This window comes from Cervus canadensis, chromosome 8, assembly GCF_019320065.1.
Source record: "Cervus canadensis isolate Bull #8, Minnesota chromosome 8, ASM1932006v1, whole genome shotgun sequence".
In the NCBI taxonomy this organism is placed as follows: domain Eukaryota; kingdom Metazoa; phylum Chordata; class Mammalia; order Artiodactyla; family Cervidae; genus Cervus; species Cervus canadensis.
Genome location: NC_057393.1, coordinates 26,375,894 through 26,400,304, shown reverse-complemented (window position 1 = coordinate 26,400,304; position 24,411 = coordinate 26,375,894). Strand labels below are relative to the sequence as shown.

The window sequence follows — 24,411 nt, the reverse complement described above, 5'->3', positions numbered from 1 at the left end:
TTGGAAGGGTGAGGGAACAGAAGCATTTATACCCCAGGTCCCATTGGCTGAAGCTGGTAGGTGTTAATTCTGAGTACTTCCAGCCTGAACAGACTTCCAAGACATTGGAGAAAGTCCCCAGCAAAGAGAGGAAGCTATTAGCAGGTGGAGGGGAGTCCCCACACACATAGTCGTGGTATCACTTGGAAGATGTCCTGGGCCCTGTTCTAGGTGCTGGGACACAGCAGGAAATGAAACAGAGAAAAAGTCTTGCTTTCATGGAGCATTCCTTCTGTTGGGGAGAATAAATAAGCAGGGTACGTAAGAAACATACAGAGCATGTTCCATGTGATGAGGAAAGCATGTGGAGCGGGGCTGCTGTGCTGACAGTGAACTGAAGAGGGGCCAGGGAGCAGAGAGGACAGCGGGAGCCCCACCATATTCCAGGGGTGGCGGCAGAGGAGTGAGATGCCATGATGGGCAGGTTGGACATGGGATACGAGAGAAGGAGAGGAGTCAACGGGCTTGGCCTGAGCAACTGGGAAAATGGAGCTGCCTCTTCCTGAACCAGGGAAAACTTGACGGAGCACGTTTGGGATCAGCGGTGGGTGGGGGCCTGGCTTTGGGTATCTTACGTTTGTGATATCTGTTGGACACTTAAATGATGCTGTCAGCAGGAGGCTGATTGGAGGGTCAGGAGTTCCAACAGGTGTGAACTGGATGTAACTGGGGTTTGTCAACATACAGATGGTCTGAGCCTTGGGACTAGTTGAGATTCCTGTGGGAGCAAGCTAAACAGAAAAGAGGTCTGGGACTGAACCCTAGGAGTGGAGTGGTCACCTATATGCATGTGTACACTTGCCACATCTATATGGATGGATATGCAGAAACACTCTCTGTTTAAATACATACAGACACACACGGGGGTTGCAGGTCAGTGGTATTATATAAATAGATTTGGAACTCAATTTTCTTCCCACTCAGTCTCCTGAGGATAACTGCTCCATGGCAACAGTATTTGTCTACTCCATTAACTTAATGGCTGCATAGTATTTCACTGTGTTCATGTACCATTACTAATTTTTCCCTATAGAGGAATATTCACCCCAGTTTTACACTGCAGTGGGCACCCTGGACATTCATTCTCTCCATCCTCTGTGATCACTCCCTGGGGTTATAGCCCCCCTAGAAGCGGGGTGGTTGTGTGCAAGGATGTGTCCTTTTTATGTTCCGACTCAAGACCCCTTCCTGGCAGCTCCAATAATCTGAGATGTGTTCAGTATGGAACAGCTGCTGACCTCAAGGAGGAACCACTGGGTGTCATTCCAGGTAAACCCTGTTCTATAGGAATCCTTCTGAATACAGGGCACCTATCTGGGTAACAACTGCTAGAAACCGGGCAGAGGTTTGGGTCAAGTCAGAAAAGTCCAAGACAGGAAGTCGTCTGTCAGGACTCACTCCAGGACTCACACATGGAGCCACAGGCGACTTCTGAGTATAAAACCATTCTGTTTCCACACAGAGCAGAACAACAGAACCAGGCCTGCAGGCTCTCCAGTAGAGCTACTAAAAGCTTACTAAGTCAAGTTCTAAGGAAGCAGCCAAAGGCAGATGTGCTTTTGTGAAATGACTGTAATTAACTCCAAATCTTTCCCTGCACTTGCTTTTCGCTGGCTGGATTTGTCATTGAGCTGTTAGAACAAGCCTATGCCATAGGCCAGATTTCTTCCCTTTGCCTGTCTTTCCCAGCAAAAGCATGACCCCATCACCTGTCTGGGCACATACCGAGTGTTTGGAAGGTGTTAGGACATTCTGCATGTACAATGGTAACCTTGAAAATAACATCTATCACTGCCAGGTAATTGGCCGGCAGCCTCCGAGAACTTCAGGGTATTAAGAGACAATGTGTTGTATTTAGTCACAGTGTCCTCAAGCACAGGGACATGTACTGAAATGCCTTGTGACTCAGAAGGGACAAAGGGAAAATGGCAAATGCAAGGCCATGCCTTAGATCCTGTTTTATTCCCATCGCTATAAACAATTCAACCCAAGACTGGACCCACTGCTGGGGTTTGACCCACAGAAATTATAGGTCAGCAACACTCATCCAGGGAGACCTAGTCCCCTACACTAGGGTCTTAACCACCAACAGATGCCAAGAAAGTACCCGATAGTCTGAAGTTTTCAAAAGCATCTGAGCTGGTGATCTGTACGCTCTTCTGTTACCGCAGTCCAGAGGCCTGTACCATGGAAGACTCCTTCCCACGGCAGAGCCTCCAACCAGGCCAGCCACCAGCAGTTTCTTCCTCTTCTGCTCTGTGAGTGATGCTCGGTCCAGCCCAGAGTCCAATGAGGAGGGTTTTCTTGCATGTTGTGGCTGAGATAAGTCATTTTATCCCAGGATACAGCAGGTAGATGTGAAAAGCAGACTCATTAGAAAAGACCCTGATGCAGGGAAAGACTGAAGGCAGGAGAAGGGCACGACAGAGGATGAGATGGTTGGATGGCACCACTGACTTGATGGACAGGAGTTTGAGCAAGCTCCAGGAGTTGCATGGATAGGGAAGCCTGGCGTGCTGCCGTCCATGGGGTCGCAGAGAATTGGACACAACTGAGTGACTGAACTGACGGCAGGTAGAAGGCAGCCTCCAGAATTTATGCCAAATTCCCATTCCTTAAATCACCAGATTTCATAGTTTATTATGAGATAATTGCCCCCAGACCTATAAGCCTGGGCAGGATGTTAAAACCAGAGCTTGGGAGTGAATGCCAGCTGGTTTCCCCCCTCCCCGTTCTGCCTGTGCCGCCTGCCGGCCCCTGCTCAGAATGCCGTGTAGTATTTCTCCGTGGTGCTGACGATGTCACTCTGGTCCTCCAGCAGCTGCAGCACCTGCTGCAGCACAGGTTCACTCAGGCCTGGGCTGAGGCTCAGGCGGGCACAGGCCAGGATGTGCAGGAAGTGGCAGCCCTTCTCCACGTCTGTGGGGAAAAGGGAGTTGGCAAAGCTTGGACACACCTGTCAGACCCTCCTCTCTCCCTGCTGTCCTTTCCTCTACATAGAAGTCCTTCTCTATATTTCCTAGATCAGAACCCGCAGCTTCATAAGACCTCCCAACGCGCCCCGATGATTCCTATGCACATTAAAGCAGGAGATGCACTGGCCTACCTTACTGACGACAACAAACTAAATCACCTGTTCTCAGGTGTGCGCCAGGGACCACCGACCGGGGACACAGGCCTTCAGCCTTCCAGGATTCCCAATCAGTAATTTTATACTCAGAACCCCATGGGGTTTTAGCGCTTGATCATCTTTTTCTCTCATGAAGTCTCATGTACAGGTGCACATATTCCAGGCTAACCCCCTAGCTTCCCAGGTGGGAGCCCTCCTGAGGTGGACAGCAGAGCCAGCCTGCAGCAGTCTCCTTATTCCTTCCATAAATCCTGGACCATGGGACTGCAATGGTGACCTTTGGCCTCTTCGCACTCCTCTCTGCCTAGGCTTCCAGTCTGTTTGTGGTGGCTGTGTTCAAGGAACTTCTCACCCTCTACCAGGACAGATGGGACCATTTCTAACAGTTCAGGGTGAGTGACTGCTTTCCTAATAGAAATCAATCATTCTGTAATAGTGGTATTCATACTGAAGTTATGACCACTAGAGAGGATCATGAAATCAATTTAGTGGGTTGTGATTAGCATTCTTTTCTTACCAAACAGACTGAAGCAGACCAGAATATGAGATTACAGAATGTACTGCATTTTAGGTAGGATAAATATTAAGGTAGGATAAATATTAATTTATATTCAATTATATATGTATATATATGTAGTTGAAGTAAAATTTATAATAAAATGATATAATTTACTGGGTCATGACATAAAACTTATTTGTAACATTGAGAAAAAGTCAAACCTTATTCCTGGAAACCAACCTTCCCCAGTTTTCAGCAGTCAGGTCTCTCACTGACATATGCCCAGCACTTGGCCCACCAGTGCTCTGCACAGTCACTGAACAGAATGCTTTAGGCTCCAGCAAAGTCCTGGAGGGGTTGTTCAGTTCAGTTCAGTTCAGTTACTCAGTCGTTGTGGTGATGGGCAAAACATGGTTGTGGCTTTGGGCAAGTCACTGCATCTTCAAGCCTGGTTTTCTGACCAAAAGGGAGTGGGACCGGAGGTGGGGGTACCTCTGAGGTCCTTCCCAGCTGTAAGGGTCAGGGCCGATCACAGGTAGTGGGCTAACAAAGACTTGTTAATTCTGACCTCTAGTGGCTACTGAACTCATTATTCCTGCCAACCGGAGTTACTGTTGGGAAACTCCATTGGTCTCCACATTTCCAAGCTGTTTCTTCAACATTTGTTCAATCAAAATTTCCTGAACACCTACTATTAATACATGTGTAGCACTAAGCAAGCAGGAACAGGTACAGAGGGCAGACGGAGAGCAGACTCCGGAGTCCAAAGGACCCAAATTCAAGTGCTGGCTCTATGACTGGGGCAAAGTGGTCCACGGTTCTCATCCCGCATCCTCATGTATTAAATGGGAAGAAAAGCACCTGTTTCACCTCTGGTTGTGTTGGTGAAAGGAGACTCACGGTGGGTGCTTCATCCTTGGAGAATTTACTTATCGTTATATTCATAACCTAAGAAGATGCACAAAACCTAGTCCGTGCTCTAAAGAAGCTTCAACTTTTCCCAAGAGGAAGAGTTGATGATGGTGGGTAGAGGACACCAAGCAGAAATGGGTTTGCACACAGCAGAGAGGGAACACTCGGAATTCCAGCACTGCTCAGCTTGTAATCTTAGTTTTTATAAGACCTGGGTGCTCAGGCTCAGGGCTCAAGGTGACTTATAGGCATGTATGTTCAGCAGTGCTGACTGCCCCAGAGGTCTTAAAGGACTTCTTCACAAAGGCCATTCTGCCATCTGAGGGTTGTCTAGCAAGGCTATTCATAGAGGGATCTTCTAGTCACAGGTGGAAAAGGACTGGCGTTAGTTCTTTAAATATTTACAATTCACTGGTGAAACCATTAGGTCCAAACTTTTCTTTGTTGGGAGATTATTTATTACTGATTCAATCTCCTTACTGTAGATCTATTCAGACTTTCCATGTCTTCATGATTTAGTCTTGGTAGGCTCTGTGTTTCTAGGAATTTGTCCATTTCATCTGGTTATACAATTTGTTGGCATACAGTTGTTTATAGTACTTTTTTATAATCCTTTTTATTTCTGTAGAGTCAGTATTAATGTCCTCATTTTCATTTCTGATTTTAGTAATCTGACTTTTTTCTCTTTTTTCTTAGTCCACCCAGCTAAATGTTTAGCAATTTTGATGATCTTTTCAAAGAAGCAATTTTTGGTTTCCTTGATTTTCTCTATTGTTTTTCTATTCTCTATTTCATTTATCTGTGCTCTAATTTTTATTATTTCCTTCCTTCTATTAGCTTTGAGCTACTTTGTTCTTCTTTTTTAGTTCCTTAAATTGTAAACCCATGTAAGTGTTCTTAGCTATAAAGTTCCCCTTTATATCCAGCTTTTGCTGTGTCCCATAAGCTTTGGTATGTTGTGTTCTAGTTTTCATTCATCTCTAAGTATTTTCTAATTTCCCATGTGATTTCTTCTTTGGTCAATTGGTTAAGAATGTGTTATTTAATTCTCACAAATTTGTAAATTTTTCAGCTTTACTTCTGTTATTGTCTTCTAACTTCAAAAGATACTGGTCAGAGAGAAGATGATTGGTATGATATCTACCTTTTAAAATCTACTGAGAATTACTGACGGTCTAACACGTTCTGTCCTGGAAGAGGTCCCGTGTATACGTGAGAAGAACACGTATGCTGTTGTCAGGTAGTCCTTTGTGTGCACAGGTGAGATCTGGCTGACTTATTGTGTTATTTAAGGCCTCTGTTTCTTTATCTTCTGTCCAGTTTTTCTATCCACTATTGAGAGTGGAGTACTGATATCTCCAACTATTATCGTAGAACTATTCATTTCTCCTTTCAATTCTATTGGTTTTTGCTTCATGTAATATTCTGATGGTCAGTCACGAGGCACATAACATTTAAAATTGCTATGTCTTCTTATCGAGCCTTTTATTAATATATAATATCCTTCTTTGTTTCCTGTAACATTTTGATTTAAAGACTATTTTGTCTGATATTAGTATCAGTATAACTGCCCCTGATCTCTTCTTCTGAGACTCCCATAACACATATGTTGGTCCATTTGATGATGTCCCACGGGTCCCTTAGGTTCTGTTCATTTTCCTTCAGAGCCCTGTTGATTCTTCTTCCTGTTCAAATCTGCCTTTGAATCACTAGTAAATGTTGCCTTTCAGTTCCTGTCCTTGTCAGGATTTCTTTTTAGTTTTTCTCTTGATCAATATTTTCCATTTTATTCACCCATCATTTTCATGAGCATCTTTAAGACAGCTGTTTTAAAGCCTCTGTGTAATAGATAAGCCATCAGGTCTTTTTCAGGGATAGTTTCTGTTGCTCTCCCCATCGTCTCTTTTGAATGGGTCATAGTTTCCTGTCTCTTTGTATATCTTTCACTTTTAGTTGAAAACTGGACACTTGAATCTAATAATGTGGTAATTCTGCAGATTAGATTCTTCCCCTTTCCTGGTGTTAGCTGTTTTTTTGTTATTGTTTCTAATTTTTTTGGTTGTTGTAGGCTGTCTCTGAGCCAAGAATAGCCTGAGATGGAAACCTAAGGTCTTCTCAGGTCTATTTCTGAGTCTGTGCCTTTTCCTGGGTATGTGAGGTCACTTTCTAATTTTCCCCATATATGCAGTTGATTTTGAATGTTTTAAGTCTTTCTTTTCTGGCTCCAAAAGCGGCAAAAAATCCAGAGAAATGAAGGGTTTTTTTTTTTTTAAAAAAGGGTGCCAGTCTTTTTAAAATCCCTTGGAAGTTACCTCACCTGTTGGGTGAGGCAGGCACAGCAATGGGAGAAGGTGCAACAACGGCCACCCACCTCTCTGTCCACACCTCTGTGATCAGAAGCACTAGTGAGTGGCCAGAGCACAGACCCCTGAGACGTGGAGGACTGGGCCCTTTCTGCCCACTCTAGATCCAGAAACCCATGCACAGCTGCCTGCTATGCAGGTGGAGGTATGGGATGGGCAGCGGCCTCTAAGATTTGAATACTGACTGGAAGCAACCCCAATTACTGTCCACACCTTCCTCTGGAAGTTGCCAGCTTTCATAGATACTTGAGAGTTCCAAATAGCTATAGCAGATAGATGGGACTGCTGTCTAAGCAGAGGGAAGGGTTTCTGGTGTTTCTCACTCTTACAGCTTCCTGAGAGTTTTATAAAACACCAGTTTATTTCATCCTTTTAACAATCCACAATGTAGGTACCATTATTATCTGTTTTTCATATAAAGAAACTGAGCCACAGACTTACCCAAGGCCACGTAGCTTCAAAGTGGCAGAACCGGGATTCAAACCCAGGTAAGGTGCCTCTAACAGCTCGCTCTTTACAACTATGCCACACGGCCCGTCTTTAGACAAGCCTAGTACCAGTGCCTTAGGGACCGAAAACTGGCCCGTGTTTATGATCCTGTCGTTATTGTAGGTTTACCCTTTGCTGAAATACTCATCAGTTCAGCTCAGTGCTCAGTCCTGTCTGACTCTTTGCGACCTCAAAAGTGACTATAAAGATTTTAAGTTCTCCTACCAATCATCCTGTCAAGGAAAACTCAATTCTTTGTTTTGTTTGAAAGGTTAGGAATGAACGAAAGGTTCAGTTGTTGTTGTTCAGTTGCTTAGTTATGTCCGACTCTTTGTGACCCCATGGACTGCAGTACTCCAGGCTTCCCTGTCCTTCACCATCTCCTGGAGCTTACTCAAACTCATGTCCATTGAATCAGTGATGCCATCCAACTATCTCATCCTCTGTCATCCCCTTCTCCTCCTGCCTTCAATATTTCCTAGTATCAGGGCCTTTTCTAATGAGTTGGCTCTTCACATCAGGTGGCCAAAATATTGGAGCTTCAGCTTTAGCATCAGTCCTTCTAATGAATATTCAGGACTGATTTCCTTTAGGATTGACTGGTTTGAACTCCTTGCAGTCCAACGGACTCTCAAGAGTCTTCTACAACACCACAGTTCAAAAGCATCAATTCCTTGACATTCAGCCTTCTTTATGATCCAACTCTCATAGCCATGATTAAATAAATGGTCAAATATCTATCAATATATATAGTGAAATATAAAGACAGCTATTAAAAGGACAGGAATTTATACACATACTGTTGCTGAACGACCTCTAAAATGACCTCTAAATTTAAAATACAATGTATAGAACACTGAGTATTATATGCTAAGCTTTATTAGGCATTTTAGGAAGGATAACTATACAAATGTGTTTTATAAGTGCATATGACATCTCTAGGATACACCAGAAACCAAGGACATCCCCTTCCTTTGGAAAGGGAAACACAGAGCCTGAGGCTCGGTGCTGGGAGGAAGTCTGACTTTTCTGTGTGTGTTTTCGTATTTTTTTACTTTTTACCCTATGCATACAATATTCTGAATAACTTTTTAATGTCCTAAGTATTTCTTATGAAAAGGAGTGGTTGCAACAGACTCTAAGTCCCTACATGATATTTTTGTTGGCATCCTGTTATCCATGCTCCAGAATTTGTCTCCTGGGAGTTCACTAGTTTCAGGGAACTGGCTTATCATTTTTAGAGGCTCCCTTTTATAGACTGACTAGCAGAGCCTTGACAGACACACTCACCAAAGCAGGACCTGGCCTGTGGATTAGAAGTGGATATAAAACCTGCCACTTTATAGACCCTCAGGTCACCCAGGCTATTTGATTCTCCTAAGAAAGGTAGTCCGAATTGCTTTCATTTGCTTTACCAGGCCCTAGGATTACTAATCCTTTATCCACCCTGTTCCTAATACATATCAAAATAAGAATCTGGCCAGATAGCCTGGGGCTAGCATCAGTGCAGGAATGTCACCGGGAAGCAGTCTCCTCTCTCATCCCTTCTTGGTGGAGGAATCCTGCATTTCATGCTATAAAAAGCTCTTCAGTTGTGGACAGGCAGTTTCCCCTCAATGCAACTAAAGGATACTTTTCCTTCTTGTTCTGAATGAAGTGAACAATAGTTAAGAAACCTTGCATCAAATAATAGATTGCTTTCAGTTTATTTTAAGAGCTGTTATCACACCACTCTGGGAGGTGACCTCATGGGTCCTCAAAGGCTAAACAGGGCTGCATACCATCACCACCAGGGCTGGAGACCTGGTCCCGCTCCACCCACTGACTCAGCCTGGAAAAGATCCAGGTCTCAGGCACATATGGGCTCTAAGGACAGGAGGTGGACCTCTCCAGAAAGCAAGCAAGCCGAGGAAGAGGCCTGCCTGTGCTCCTTAACCAGCCCTTCTACTCTTCTTCTGGCGTCATTTGTTGACATATGCTGACATTTGTTCTTAGCATATGTTTACAAAAGGTAGACTGTGAAAAGTCACCTTTAAGAGTGGTCAGTTTACACAGGATTTAAAGATAAGACAAATGCTTTATTTCTAACTAGTGTGAAAATGGCAATGTCTGTTGTCAGACTATCTACAATTTGAATTTCTAACCACTAGGGGTTGACCTAACTCCACTAAAACCAACTCTTGCAAAACCATTTCTCTTGCAAATTATCAGGCTTCTAGATGACTGAATTATACTCTTCACAAACTGTAAACTCCAGTACTTTGGCCACCTCACGCGAAGAGTTGACTCATTGGAAAAGACCCTGATGCTGGGAGGGATTGGGGGCAGGACGAGAAGGGGACGACAGAGGATGAGATGGCTGGATGGCATCACCGACTCGATGGGCATGGGTTTGGGTAGACTCCGGGAGTTGGTGATGGACAGGGAGGCCTGGCGTGCTGTGATTCATGGGGTCACAAAGAGTCGGACACAACTGAGCGACTGAACTGAACTGAATGTCTAGAACCACCCCTCCCAACACTGAAGGGCTTGATGGTAGCAGAGAGGAAAATGTCAGGTTTGGGTTTAGAGACAAGAAGTCAGAGTGGAACAAGAAATAACACAAATTTGGTGGTGCTAGTGGTAAAGAACCCGCCTGCCAATGCAGAAGACATAAGAGATGTGGGTTCAACCCCTGGGCCGGGAAGATCCCCTGGAGGAGTGCATGGCAACCCACTCCAGTATTCTTGTCTGGAGAAGCCCATGAACAGGGGAGTTTGGCAGGCTATAGTCCATAGGTTCACAAAGAGTTGGACACAACTGAAGCAACTCAGCATGCACACAAGAGACTATGACACCAGAAAGACGTCAAAAACTCCTAGCATGACGACTTACCTCGCCGCATCAGAATCCCCTGAGGAGTGTACTGTCTAGCCCCCATCCCAGCCCTGAGTGAATCAGAATCCGTAGGGCTGGGACCTGAGCCTGGTATGTTCATAAAAGCTCCAAGGCTGACTCTTAGATGTGGCCCAGGTCAGAACAACCATGCGAGGCTAACACTCACTTGAGCCAGGAGGAACCTGAGGTGCCGAGAAGGCAGGTGTCTGAACCAGCCATGCCTCCAAGCTGTTACTGGGAAAAGCCGTAGGTTTCCTGACCCTCTGTCCAGTGGTCTCTAGGAGGGAATATTTCCCCTTCCAAGACACTGGGATACATGGATATTACACACTTACGATTTGGTTTCTGGCATTCCTCTTGAATGATCCGGTGGATCTTTCTGTGCAATTCTTTGTTTTCTCTCGTTACCTAAACAGGAAAAGAGAGTCTGGAGAGAAAGGTTAAGTGACAGAGAGGCTGTGTCACCTACACACCCAAATTAGTATTTAGGGTAGCTCCTAAAGATTTCATAACAGTCCTCATTCATTCGCCATCAATGAGCGTGGTTTTCGAAATCTGGCCTGTTGTCACGTCAATTCTATCCCCAAGCAGCTTATTGCTCTGTGTGTGACCCACAGGCATATTCCCATGGAAGGTGGTTCACTGGGGCCAGGATGGAAAGAAAATCTGGAATCCCTTGCTATTGAGGAGCAACTTTCTTCTTAAATATTTATAACACATTCATAAAATTTCTCTTATTTGTTATATTTTTGAGGGAGGCACAGTGATCAAATCCCAGGACTCTTTCCTCTTGTGTTTCTTCTTGGGTTTCACGTTCCTTCACCCAACCATAGGGAAAAACAAAAGAAATAAAACTGTAAGGAAAAGCTAGCAAGAGAATAAGTCTAGTCTATAAACGGAAACACTGTCTGTTCTCAAAGGCAAATATAACCTGGGTTCCTTTCTCAGCTAGCTCAGGTAACAGGGAAACAGCCACCATAAGTCTAAAGACAAAAAAAGAGAGAAAGGAATAAAGAGGAATAAAGAAAGGAAAAGAGGAAGAAAGAGAGGGAAAAAAAGGAAGAATGGAAGAAAAAAAAGAAAGAAGTAAGTGGACAAACACATACGTCAGGAATGCACCCTGGGCCGATGGATGTGGAATGATCAGATTTAAGATGGCGATACTGACAAGGACCCATCTGTGGACTCATGGGGTTGCTGGGAAGATTAAGGCAATGTGGGAGAGCTGCTGAACGCTGGAAAGCACTAGCAGACAGAAGATAATGATGCCCCTGGGGCGATGCCCTCAGGAAAACAGAAACCTAGGGCCAGGGTTGAGGTAGGGGGCAGGGAGTGAAGTCAGCGAAGTGGGGTGGTTCTGCTGAGGAAAATATAGCTATTATAGCTGGATCACCTCACTCCAGCTCAGACTGATTCACAGGAGGAAGTGCCCCAGCCCTGCCACACCTCAGCGCTGGATGGCCGCCCACGTCTGCTGTTCCTCAGGAAGAGCTGCTTCCTACCAACCCAGGAGGCCACGCAGAGCCTCACGGGAGAATGCGACAGTGGGGGTGGGTGCTGTTAGGGTGAGCTGCCCCACAAGAGGAAATCAACTTCCCTGCCCCCCCTCAACCGCCTGCCCACTCTTATGCAGAACGGAATACCCTTTTCAAAAGTTACTGAAATAGTATTTAAAACATATCTTAATTTTTAAAAACTTTCTAAAACAGGGGAATCACTAGAGTAAATCAATATCAAGAAAATATCCTGTTAAGGAAAGCTTCCCCTCAGGAATCACGCTATAGAGAGTGAGGCTCCTGGGTGTCCTCAGGGTTCTGCTGTCTTCAGGAGAATCACATGCTGCTGGAGCCACATCTATGCTACTGACGTGGACATGGATATCACTGCCAACTATGTTCCTCCAGTATTAAAGTCAGGCAGTGGGAGGTAAATTTTAACTCAAAGTCTGAAGGAAATGGCAACCCTCTCGAGTATTCTTGCCTGGAAAATCCCATGGATGGAGGAGCCTGACAGGCTACAGTCCATGGAGTCACAAAGAGTCGGACAGGAGTGAGCGACTTTCATTCACTGAGGCAGGCAAGCACTTGTATCCCTGGAGGGAATGGTAATTGTTACCACCTTTGGTGGAGCCAAGCAGATTGTATTGACCCACACTTTAAAGGTACATGCCCTTTGCTCCAACCATTCCTCTTTTAAGAGTCAATCTCACAGAAATACTTACATAAGTTCACAAAAAGACAGACATAGCAGCAGTGTACTTGAGAACAAAAGATGGAAACAACATAAATGTCCATCAGAGAGAAGGGGTTAAATAACTGATGGCAAGTTCCCATACTGTAGAATACCATACAGATGTCAAAAAGAATGAGGTGGACTTACAAGGACTAATATGGAAAGAGGCCTGGGATGTGCTATTCTGGTCTCCAAAACACTTACAGAGTGTTATTTAGAGTAGTGGTTCTCCACTGTCCCAAGGGATACTTGGCAATGTCTGGAGACATTAAGGTTGCCACAACTGGGGGTGCTGCTCCCGCTGTCAAGTGGGTGAAGACCGAGGATATTGCCAAACACCCTACAATACAGAGGACAGCCCCCCACGACAAAGGATCAACTGGCCCAAACAACTGAAGTTGACAAACCCTGATTTAGAGGATGATCACATACTTTTTTTGATAACAGAAGCATATATTTATAAGCGTGCAGAAGAATGTACTGCTAAAAATGATACCAGAGGAAAGACAAAGGCCAGCTTCCTCTCCTTACTTTATGTACCTCCTTAATGACTGACTTTTAAAAACAGCAAATAAGTATTCCTAAGTAATACATATATCTGCAAATGGAAGCTATGGGGAAAAAATGTTAAGTTGCAGGTCTCTTACATAGAATAGGTTATCAAAACCACCATCTTTCTGGAAAACGAGTCCTTTTTCCTGCAGCAGCTTTACAGCATTCCTAAATATACTGTGAATTGCTCTGGAAGTGGTGTCATTCTTAAAACCCATCTGTAGGAAGGAAAAAAAGAAAAAAAAAAGAGGGAAAGAAGTAAGTCCCATCTTATAGCACTTGAGGGCAACTCCCTAGACCAACTGGTTATAAATTCACCCAACAGGCTTCTTATGGTGTAGTCAGAAAGATTCAGGTATGCACGGGCCTAGCAGGATGGTATTTAAGGAGGGCTGGGAAGTCTGCTCTGGCAGAATCACACTTGATAACCGTTCTACACCTTAGTTTTTTGTGTAATTCATTTAACTCAATGATAGGAAATAGAAAAATTAAGATGAAAATCTTTATTTTTTTTTTATGCAGAACAAAAGATTCTATACATACTGGCTCACTTCTTTGATTAAAATTGTTTTATCAATTTTCATATGGCCAATATTAAATACTATAATAATTTATTTATAATATTAAAATTTGTAAATAATCAAATTTATATATGGCCACAATTTTAATCAAAAAAGTGAGCCAATATGTATAGAATCTTTGGTTCTGTATAAAAAAGTCAAAGATTTTCATATATACATACATGTATATATATAATATACTGAATATATATATACATATATATATATATACACACACACACACACACACACATACATATAAGGGAAATCAACCCTGAATATTCATTGGAAGGACTGATGCTGAAGCTGAAGCTCCAATACTTTGGCCACCTGATGCAAAGAGCCGACTCATTGGAAAAGACATTGATGCTGGGAAAGATAAAGGGCAAGAGTAAAAGGGGAAGACAGAGGATGTGATGGTTGGATGGCATCACGGACTCAACAGACAGGAGTCTGAATAAACTCCAGGAAACAGTTAAGGACAGGGAAGCCTGGTGTGCTGCAGTGCATGGGGTTGCAAAGAGTTGGACACAACTTAAGAGACTGAACAACAATAATACAACTTCTTCCTAAGGACATCAAAGACTTTTATACACATTGAAATAGGTTAGGGATTTCAACACATAGAGAGTATTAAATAGACTCCTTATTTTAAATAGAGGACAGTGAAGGCAAACAGCTGTGCAGAGACCTATCAAAGGGGAGGGTCCCTGGGTTGAAGGCAGACGGGGCCCTGGGGGAAGCAAGAGAGGCACAATGAAGGATGCTCTGCTGCTAAGAGGTTGCTCTCTCCTCAACTTCGGTATCCCTTCCCTTCTCTAAGTGTGCCTACAGAGGTTACCAGGTCATCCTACTTCTTATTTCAAGGAAGCCACGTTTTTCACCATGTCCCACCATGGTTAATCAGATTGTGTGCTTCTTGAATTGGGGACTTTGTGCTTCATCTAGGCCACCTGCTCCCTGACACACAGTGGGTGACCAAGAAAATGCATGTGCCATCAGTGGAACGAAATACCCTGTAGAGATAGGAAGTAGCTTTCTAACTATTCCACTAGGGATTTTTAGTTCCTTCCTAAAACAAAGGAAGTGGTGAGTAATAACTGTCCTTCAAGGTACATACCCATTTTTTTTTTTTAAGATGTGACCATTTCTTTAAAAAGTTTTTATTGAATTTGTTACAATGTTACAGTTTTGGGTTTTTGGCCAGGAGGCATGTGGGATCCTAGCTCCTCCACCAGGGATCAAACCTACACCCTCCACACTGGAAGGCAAAGTCTTAACCACTGGACCACCAGGGAAGTCCCCAGATCCATTTTTAATGTGAGAGAAATCTGTAAAGATATTAAAAAGATCAGAGAGCCTAAAAAAAGAAAAACATGGCAAAGCGAAGGCAAAGTCCTGCCTCTCTAATGGAAGGGCCTTATGAGGCTGTCTGGACAGCACCCACAGATGCTGAAACAGAAAGTGCCCCTCAGATTTTCTGTAATGTTCCCTCAAAGTGACAGGTAGAGAAAATGCACCCCCACATGGCCTCCAGTATTGACAATTCCATCCTGAAAGAAACCTTTGCTTCCTAGGAGAGGCCTTCCAGACATCATAGTTTGAATTTAATAGATCCTGGCGACCTGCTCTCCTGGGCTAAAGAGAAGAGTCTAAGTTTCTTCATTATATTCAGAGTCGAGGTTTTTTCCCCTCAACAGAACAGGCCTGGGGAACCTGGGCATTAGAACCTGGGTCTGACAGTTGACAAGCATTCCAGGTTATGACAGCATCCATTCTCTGAAGGGAGAATGAGGTTGAGAAATACTTGATGACTCCCACAGGCAGAAAAGCTATCTGGGTGTGTTTAGAATAAACACCTCATCCAGCCATCCTCAGCCACGTGCCTTTTTATTCAGGGGGGAGCTGGGGAGAGCTATTTCTAATTTCATACATGAGTGCTCTCACTTAGGAAAAGGAATGATCAACCCAACACAGGCTCCCCCACCACAACTCTATACAGCTACTTCATAATTCTAAGCTGATTCACCTTTAATAGAAAGATCCTAAGGGTTGAGTTTATTCCATCTCTTACCAATGTAGAAGTAAATTGGAAACTGACTAGAAACGCTTTTACATGGTTATTCCTGTCATTGAAAATGACTGCTGACTATCCCCAGACCATATAGGAAGCTGGGTTCCTCCTCCCCGAGTTCAGTGAGATGGAGCAGCAGGAAGGGAGGGTGTGAGGCCTGGGAGACTAACCGCAGTTTCGTCTGTGAACCAGGTGGGCCCAGCAGAAAGGGCTCCCGTAAATATCAACAATGTGTGAAGCTTCTTTTCCAAAAACACTTGCCTCAGCTGACCTTGGGACGTAATTCCCTGCTGGTTGTAAAGACATGGTCCTGAGGATAAAACCCCCAGCGGTCCTTGTAGCTAGTAGGTTTCCCTGGCCTGAGAGGTGTGTCTTTCTTGTCTTTTTCTAAAGAGCAGTGACAGACTCATCTTATTCAGGAAACCGAAACTGCTCAGAAACAAAAACAGTGACTGGCTGAACGGGCTGAGCCTCTGCAGGCCTCTCCTCGTGGCAGGTCAGGAACTGGGTGGATCTCTGAAGTATATATATAGTCTTCATTCCCAAACAAACTCAACATTTATCCAGCTGTCAAAGAAACAATGGTTTTGCCAGTTTGCTTATCATGTTTCTGGATGCGCTAAGATGAGCCACCGTGGAAAAAAAAGAAAGGAGGAAAACAATCAAACCCACTCTCCCCACCTTCTCAAGTATAACATGATCACAATGATTTTTTGTTGTTGTTAAGCTTTCATCTGTATGACTACAAAAAGTGCCAGAGGATCTATGGTTTCACCGTCATTGTGAAGTGTCTTAGGTCTCCCAGGCTCTATTAAACAGAATTCAATGTAATGACACTGACCTCCCCAACCAGAGCCATGTGAAAGAATAATTCATAATTGATGGAAAAATAGCTTCCAGAGACAAAACAGATATAGCGCCATATTCATTGCTTTTTAAACATACAGCACTGGGCAGGCACGGATTTCTGCTCTGAACATTTACAAAAAGACAATCATGCCAAAAGTCCCCTTTGGAATGTTCTGAACGGAGGGGCTTTCTAGTTCAGTTCTCCCTATTTAATTCTCGCAGAAGAGCCAGCTCACAGGAAGAATGTGGTCTTTGCTAAGCTTCAAAGTTTCCTTCTAAACATGCCAAGAGAGTGGTCAGAAGCCCTGGGAGGCCAAGTTGGCACTGAGCCTCCTCTAAATGATTAAGTGGGAGGAAGGTCACTTGTCCTGTCAGTGGACAGCTGGGGAGCTAGCCCTGTGCAGAAGCCACAGTGGTGCAGAACAAAGCAGCCAGTCCTGACCCACCCCACCTTGGGGTTTCCTGAAACGGTATCCCTCATCTCCGTGTATGAAACTGTGGGTCACCGGGCACATGGCCTGGTGCTGGGAAGAGATAATTAGGTTCCCGAATGAAACTGAGAAGCAGCGGCCACACTCAGAAGGTGGGGATGGGGACTTGGTATCTGCTCCACCAGAATGCCGTTGATGTTTACTCGCTCAGTCGTGTCTGACTCTTTGTGACCCCATGGACTGTAGTCCGCCAGTCTCCTCTGTCCATGGGATTTCCCAGGCAAGAACACTGGAGTGGGTTGCCATCTCCTTCTCCAGGGGATCCTCTGGACCCAGGGACTGAACCCACGTCTCCTGCATTGGCAGGCAGATTCTTTACCACTGAGCCACCAGGGAAGACCTCCATAGGAATGGTGAAGAATAATCATGTTACCTCTCAAGGGTTATCATGCCAGCCCTGCTGCTAATGACAAAAGACTAGAAAACCTTGAACAGTCCAGAAATGGCCAGACCCCTTAAGAAAATTATGGTACACAGAGTAAAAGATTATTATGGAGTGGCAAATATGTTCATATGGCTGGGAAAAGGACCTATAAGACACACACACAATGAAAATCTACATAGATATAGTGTTTAGTAGGATACCATTTGTGTAAAAGAGAGGATACAACTACTTTTAATTTATATATGCAGATTATCTGCAGAAGGATATTCATGAGACTAGTAGTGGCACTTGTCTCTAGAGAAAGGGGAGGAGGAGGGAGGATGGGAAAACTAGATACTTTCAGGGACTAATTGAATTTTTATTTTCTATTTTATTTATTTTTGTTGCTTGTTTCCTTTTATTTTTTGGCTATGCAGCGAGGCTTGTGGGATCCCGGCTTCCCAACCAGGGATTGAACCTGGGCACTCGGCAGCAAAAGCTCCAAGCCCTAACCATTGGACTGCCAGGGAATTAATTCCTGGGCTACCGGAATTTTTAAAACCATTCATTCTTTCTATCAACAAGTAACTGTGGAGAACATACTTTATGCCAGCTCTGTTCCAGGCCCCATTCTAGACAGCAAAGAAAGAGACAGCCAAAGCCTCTGCTTTTAGAGAACTTAAATTCTGGTGAAGCAATAGGCAGCCAAACAAATAAATACCAGTGTTATCAAGAGATACGGAAACTGGGTGATAACACAGTGAGGAAGCTGATGACTGTTAGAGAAGGTCAGGGAGGGCAAGAAGGTGACATTCAAGCAGAGATCATTCCTGGTGGAATAAATAAATACAAGTCATGTTACAACAACGAAAAAACGGAGGAATTGTGCTGAAAGGGAAAGCCTAAAACCAAAGTCTCAGATAATTTTTAATTCCAGGCCAATAAGTAAAGATGAAACAACTTAAGTTCACCTCTAACACTATGGGTGAAAAAACGGGGATAGCTGTTTCTAGGATGAATAAAAAATTATTTGAGTGTTCCTTAAAATTTTTGTTTATAAACCAGACTGAATACAAATTGTTCTTTATTCAAACTCCTAACACAGGACAAGTTAACCTTATTATGGAGAAGAGAGAGCAAGTCATTAAAAACCTTGGTTGAAGTTCAAGAATCATCTTGCTGTTCAAAAAATAATTTTGCAAGAATAATCAGTTCTTCTCATCTATTTCCCCCTTCTTTGGCTCCAGCTGAAATTAAATGCCCATCTCAGTGAATACAAAGTACTATGAACCTTAGACTATTTTTTTTTTCTACCCAAAGATTAAGCTTCATGAGATTAAGGAGGGGAAAAGGGCACGTCCATTCTCCTTTCAAATTCTCAGTGGTCAGTGACCTTTCCAGAACAGAATCAACATAACCTCTACACTCTGAGTACACTCCGTGAGTCTTAATGCCACAGTCACGTCTACCCACACTCTCCAGCTGCAGATCTGGGGCAGGGGCCTTGATTTCTCACATGGGCATGCCGTACTTACTTGCCCAGAGCAGGCGCTGTGAATCACAGGCTGGTTGGCAAGGGACAGAAGGGACTCCACAGTTTCCAACTCCTGCTGGTAAAAGGTCTGCACTCTGTTCTCCACAAGGAACTCTTTGGCCTTTTCACTCAGCAGACACGTGAGACTGTCAAGGTCCAGGGTGCCAGGATTGCTGCTGGGGGAGTTTCAACAAGACTTGCAGAAAACTATTAATATTAAGTTTGTTCCTTTTGAACGTGCCTGAACCTGAAATGGGATCCCCAAGTGGCACAGTGGTAAAGAATCCACCTGCCACTGCAGGAGACGTGGGCTTGATCCCTGGGTTGGGAAGATCCCCTGGAGAAGGAAATGGCAACCCACTCCAGGATTCTTGCCTGGAGAATCCCATGGACGGAGGAGCCTGGCGAGCTACAGTCCAGAGGTTTGCAAAGAGTCAGATGTGACTGAGCATGCACACACAAATGGCGAGCAAGTGAAGTGTTATCAGGATGTGTTTTTCACGTAACGGGCAATGCACCCAGTGAACACTGCACGGTTGTTTAAAAGTATGAGGCAGAACTATGGGAACTGATATTCGTGACTGCTTTAGAAAAAAAATCAAGCTGCAGAATGCTATGTGAAGGACAGTGCCATTTTTGTCAAGAAGCAAATGACAACCCACAACATACGCAGGTGGATACGCATGCTTGTGTGTGCGCAGAAGAAACAAGTCTAACAGGATACACGCCGCGGCCTCTGCACAGTGGTAACCTCTGGGTAATGGTACTGAGTGGGGAGACAGGAAAATGGAGAACTTCCACTGTTTATACAGGTCTATAGTTTGGGGATTTTTTTAAAGTAATTTTTTGGAATATGTAATCTATAAGTATGTTTATAAGATTAAAGGATACATGGTGAAGAGTCTCCTTTCCACCCTCCTCCCAGCCCCCATCCACCCATCCCCAGCAGCCACTATGACTATTTCTGTCTCCTCTGAGTTCTTTGAGGCATAGAGTTACAAACACACATATATTCTTACTCCTCCTGTTTATTTTTCTCTCCCTCAAAGAGAATAAACTCCTCTCTGGCTGAGGTATTGTTTCCTTGATCACAGTGAGCCTTGGTGCAGTTTTCTTCAGATTTCTTGGGGTTCATGGACCTTCTTGGGTCATTTGTGAGTGTTCAGTTCTTATCAGACTTGGAAAATTTTCATCCGTGAATTTTTCAAATATTTTTTCTCTGCTCCCCACTCCACTCCTTCAGAGACTCCAATTACACATATATTTCCCTTCCCACCACCTCAGAAAATCTGCACTGTTACCTCCTTCATATTACAGATGAGGACACGGAGGCATCTGGAGGGTGACAGACTTGCCCAGAGCCCCACAGGGAGGGAGTGGACGGCTCAGGCCTACCCCAGCATCTGGGATCCCACTGGCTGGCCCACACCCCCAGCAGCTGCAGTCCATAACTCACCTCAGTGCCTCTTCTTCCTTTAGGGCAGGGCTGTGGAAGCGCTGGTCATACACTTTCCTGTAGATGGCAGGCAGCTCCAGCATCCTCGCGATCTGAACGTTGCATACTGGGTCATCCACTTTATCTAACGAGCCACGGAAACAACACTGAGATTAGTTCTTTCCCAAGTCCAGACTGCTGCTGGGGCAACAGTAAACGGGGCCCTTGGTGGGCCTTCTTCCTTATGGATGCCCAGGATCACACGGTCTAGAAGCACTAAATGGTCTCCAGCCATCCCATGAAAGGGGAGGTGATGCCCTGAGTGTCACAGACGTGACCAGAGTAGACCAAGGTGAGGGAAAGCATACAGACGTATTCACGCATCTGGTACAGTGGTGGATAACTGGGGCTGTCCTTGAGATTTCCAAGTGCAAACCAGCCAGATCGGTGCAATGGGCATGGCCCTGATGACAAAGGACTGTCATGCTTCCGATTAGCTGACTTTCTCAGTGGTACTCAAGAAATCTCCCGTCATTTTGAAGACTATGAACGCTCTTCCCTAAATGGATTCACACTAAGAACTTCAAAGTATTTTAGAGACTCTACTATGTTGTCCAAATAAAATGTCAGCCATATACAATAAATCACTTATTTTCTTTCCCAATTTATTTAAAGTTACTTCTCTTCAAAATAAATAAACGCTGCTTTTCTAAAGAAATCATGTTGCAAATACAATTTTTTTCATTAAAGCTTTGTATTTGAACTTTTCAGAAGTTTGACTTTTTACTAAATGAGCTTACTGGACATACACACAAAATAACAAGCAACAGGGCAAAGACACTGTATGCTTACAATAAGTCGTGGCATGAATCTCTCGCTCTCCTCTGAAAATGCGGATGTGGCCTCTGACCCGGATAATGTCCCCAATTTCCAACTTTGCTCTCTGTGCAATGGTCTCTTGCAGCTTCTTAAGCTGAGAGGTTAAGCTCAGCTCTCTTGCACTTGGAGCGGCTGTAGCTGTTAGGGCCAGAAGGAAAGAAGGAAATGCACAACATGATCACTCCACCAACTTTGGGAGAGAGCTTGGGGTAAGGCAGACACAAGACATTTATTTACTCTATTTCTGACTGGTTGTTCTACTGTAGGAAATCTGGGTCATCCTTCAAAATCCTCTATTGAATAAAAGGCATAAGCTGTAGTTATTCAAAGGTCTGGGTGAAGGGAACAGAGTCTGGTGGCAGGCTGGACAATCCAGTGTCCAATGTCTTCTTTCCTACCCCAACATCACCTGTGCAAAGGCCTGAGCTGAATTCTGTGTGAGTTCAGCTGGGTTTGGTGGCAATAGTTCTAAACAACGCTTGAAAGTGTCCTTGCAGGGAGACAGAATATTGGCCTGAGGGGAAAGGGGCCCAAGAGTCTCTATTTGCAATTGTTTATGGGGAAGGCAAATCTGCCCAAGGCTGATGTTCCATTGAGGTACTCAATACCTTAATCTCTCTCACTTCTCTTCTGTGTTGCGTAACTAGGCTGACTTCTTGCTCTCTCATGCTCTTGCTCACTTCCTCTCTCTCTCACACACACACACACACACACACACACACACACTCACTCACACCACTTAAAACTATAAATTTAAGCAACTTCAAGAATCTGCCTGCCAATGCAGGAGATGCAAGAGACAGAGGTTCCATCCCTGCGATGGGAATATCCCCTGCAGGAGGAAATGGCAACCCACTCCAGCATCCTTGCTTGGGAAATCCCATGGACAGAGGAACCTGGCGGGCTACCATCCATGGATTCGCAAAGAGTCGGACACAACTGAGTGACTGAGCAAGCAACTTTATGGTGAAAATAACCCAATGCACATTCAATTCTAAATAATTTCCATCGCTTGAATTTACTTCCAAAATGTATTAGTTAAGTTATGAAAATAAGAATAGCCATGAACGTTCAGGTACTGCCAGAGCTGTTCTGAAGACTTTATAACCTGTCAGCACATCTAATCCTCATAACCACTCTTACTTATCATTAGCCCCATTTTACTAATGAGGAAACTGAATCACAGAGACATCAAACAACTTGCCCACAGTAAAACAACTGGTTAGCAACAAAGTTGCAGTGTCAACTCAGGCAGTTTCTAACCCCAGAGCCTTCCTGCTTATTCTTTATTCTCAGCTGCTTGCCCCATGAATATACTCATATTTTCCATAGTTACAGCTAGTGTGTGTAAACAACTGCGTGTTGTTTTTCTGTCTAGCATCACTTCAAATACACACATGTATCCACAGAATCTATACAATCCAGCATGTGAAATAACAACACAGCCTTCTGGCATGTTCATACGCCAGATAGTCTCATTAGATGTTTCATCCTTCTGCTTTCGTAATTTTTTTTGTTTGTTTTGGTTTTTATCATTAGCCCTGTACAGGGCTTAGAGGTCAGCACTTGGGTAATGAATGGAGTCAGACAGACCTGGCTTGAACGTCAGGTCACTTCCTGTTAGCTGTGTGACCTCGGGCAGGCTGCTTAACCTCACTGTGTCTGTTTCCTCAGTTCTGTTGTGGATACAACAGTCGCTCTCACACATGGACTTGTTGTGTATGGTCCTTACATCATGAGCTTAGCATAATTCCAGATCCACAGGAAACATTCAATAAATGTCAGATACTTATGAAAAATGAACAATTAGGCCCTCAAGACAAAAATTTTGCTTTCCTTGGGGTCTTTCATTGGGGATTACTGGATAGAAAAGGACAAAAAGGTTTCGAGTGCATTGCATATTATCAGAATGTTGGTCAGAAAACAAACAAACAATCATACCATTCTCTTTTTACAAAGTGTCACCAGCAAGGCATGCAGCCTTATGGCTCCGACACTGGCTTCAGTCATTTGGGTTTTTAACACCTTAAAAAATACATAATGATTCTATAGCATTTCATTTGCTTTCAAATTGCCAGAGAGACTGTGTGTTTTTATATAAGATGATCTACTCTCTGCATTTTCTTATGCATAAGCCCTTCATCTCTTTTGAACATTTTATGTTTATTTCTGAAAAAAGTGCAAGAAGCTTTATCAATAATGCTTATTACATCCCTTCTCCACATTCCAGTGCTTTTTTTTAATGTTTATTTGATTTCATTTTAAGGCATAAAAGTTTGAAAAAATCGTTTAATCTATCTCTCATCACCAGTGATAGCTTTCATTGCTTTAACAGCTGAAGAGCTGCTTTAACAGCTATATAAGAGCTTAACATAGATAGCCCCATATTTATTGTGATAAATACATAACTCTATCTTCTTCGGGTTATTTTATGTAAGTTGCAAGACAGTGGTCACGGTTACCTCTTTTTAAATATTGTTATCTACCCAAACCAACATTTGTTAAATGCTTACTTATTTCCTATTGTTGTATTATTTCTGCTTTGTCATATACTAGGGTTCCTATAATGGAATGAATAATAGTCTATTGATCAAATTTTCTGCTTCTTAATCTAATATAACTTAGATAACTGTGGCTCTGTAACATACAAAGGCATTACTTTTCTTTTAACACACTGACTATACTAAGGGAAAAAGCAACCCAAGAAGCTCGGAGAACTCTGTGTAGACCAGTAACCAATAGCCTGGAATCTAGACAATCAGCTTAATGTTACTTGACTTACTGGGTTTCTTCAGAAAATGCCCAAGTATTACTTTTTAAAAGGTTATTCTGTCTGGGTTCCTATCTTTAAGTCCTCTTCTATTTAGGCTGAATTTTAAACATATTTATAAATTTCACTGCCATGATTCAGATGTTATGGGTAATAATGAATGCTTCGTACAGCGCTGCTGAAGTGATCACACTGAGGGCTGGTCTGAGAAAAAGAGGCTCAGCTTTCATTTAACGGGTGAACCCAACTGCTGAAAGAACGGCTCAAGCTGTGTAATTTAATGAGTATAATGAGATGGTTGGAGCCTGACAATTTCATTTTAAGTAGCCTATTCCACTCTGAAAGATAAATCCTCTTTAAAA

The 24,411-nt window shown here is 43.6% G+C and overlaps 1 protein-coding gene across 10 annotated transcripts in view; it reads right to left on the bottom strand.

Moving 5' to 3' along the window:
• STN1 (STN1 subunit of CST complex) overlaps positions 1–24,411 on the bottom strand; it is a 50,180-nt gene that overhangs the window by 11,040 nt on the left and 14,729 nt on the right. For 5 of the 10 annotated variants that reach the window (XR_006270749.1, XR_006270748.1, XM_043475618.1 and 2 more), the window contains exons 5-9: positions 21,253–21,417; positions 20,422–20,545; positions 18,967–19,141; positions 13,189–13,311; positions 10,645–10,736 (exon numbers count right to left, since the gene is read on the bottom strand). Coding sequence is in view for 8 of the 10 variants with exons in the window: in XM_043475618.1 (XP_043331553.1) it covers positions 10,645–10,736; positions 13,189–13,311; positions 18,967–19,141; positions 20,422–20,545; positions 21,253–21,417 (679 nt within the window). In the remaining 2 variants the exon portion in view is untranslated. Of the gene's footprint in view, positions 1–1,982; positions 2,959–10,644; positions 10,737–13,188; positions 13,312–18,966; positions 19,142–20,421; positions 20,546–21,252; positions 21,418–24,411 lie in introns of those variants that run through there. The other 5 variants (XM_043475613.1, XM_043475616.1, XM_043475617.1 and 2 more) reach the window with 4 other exon arrangements.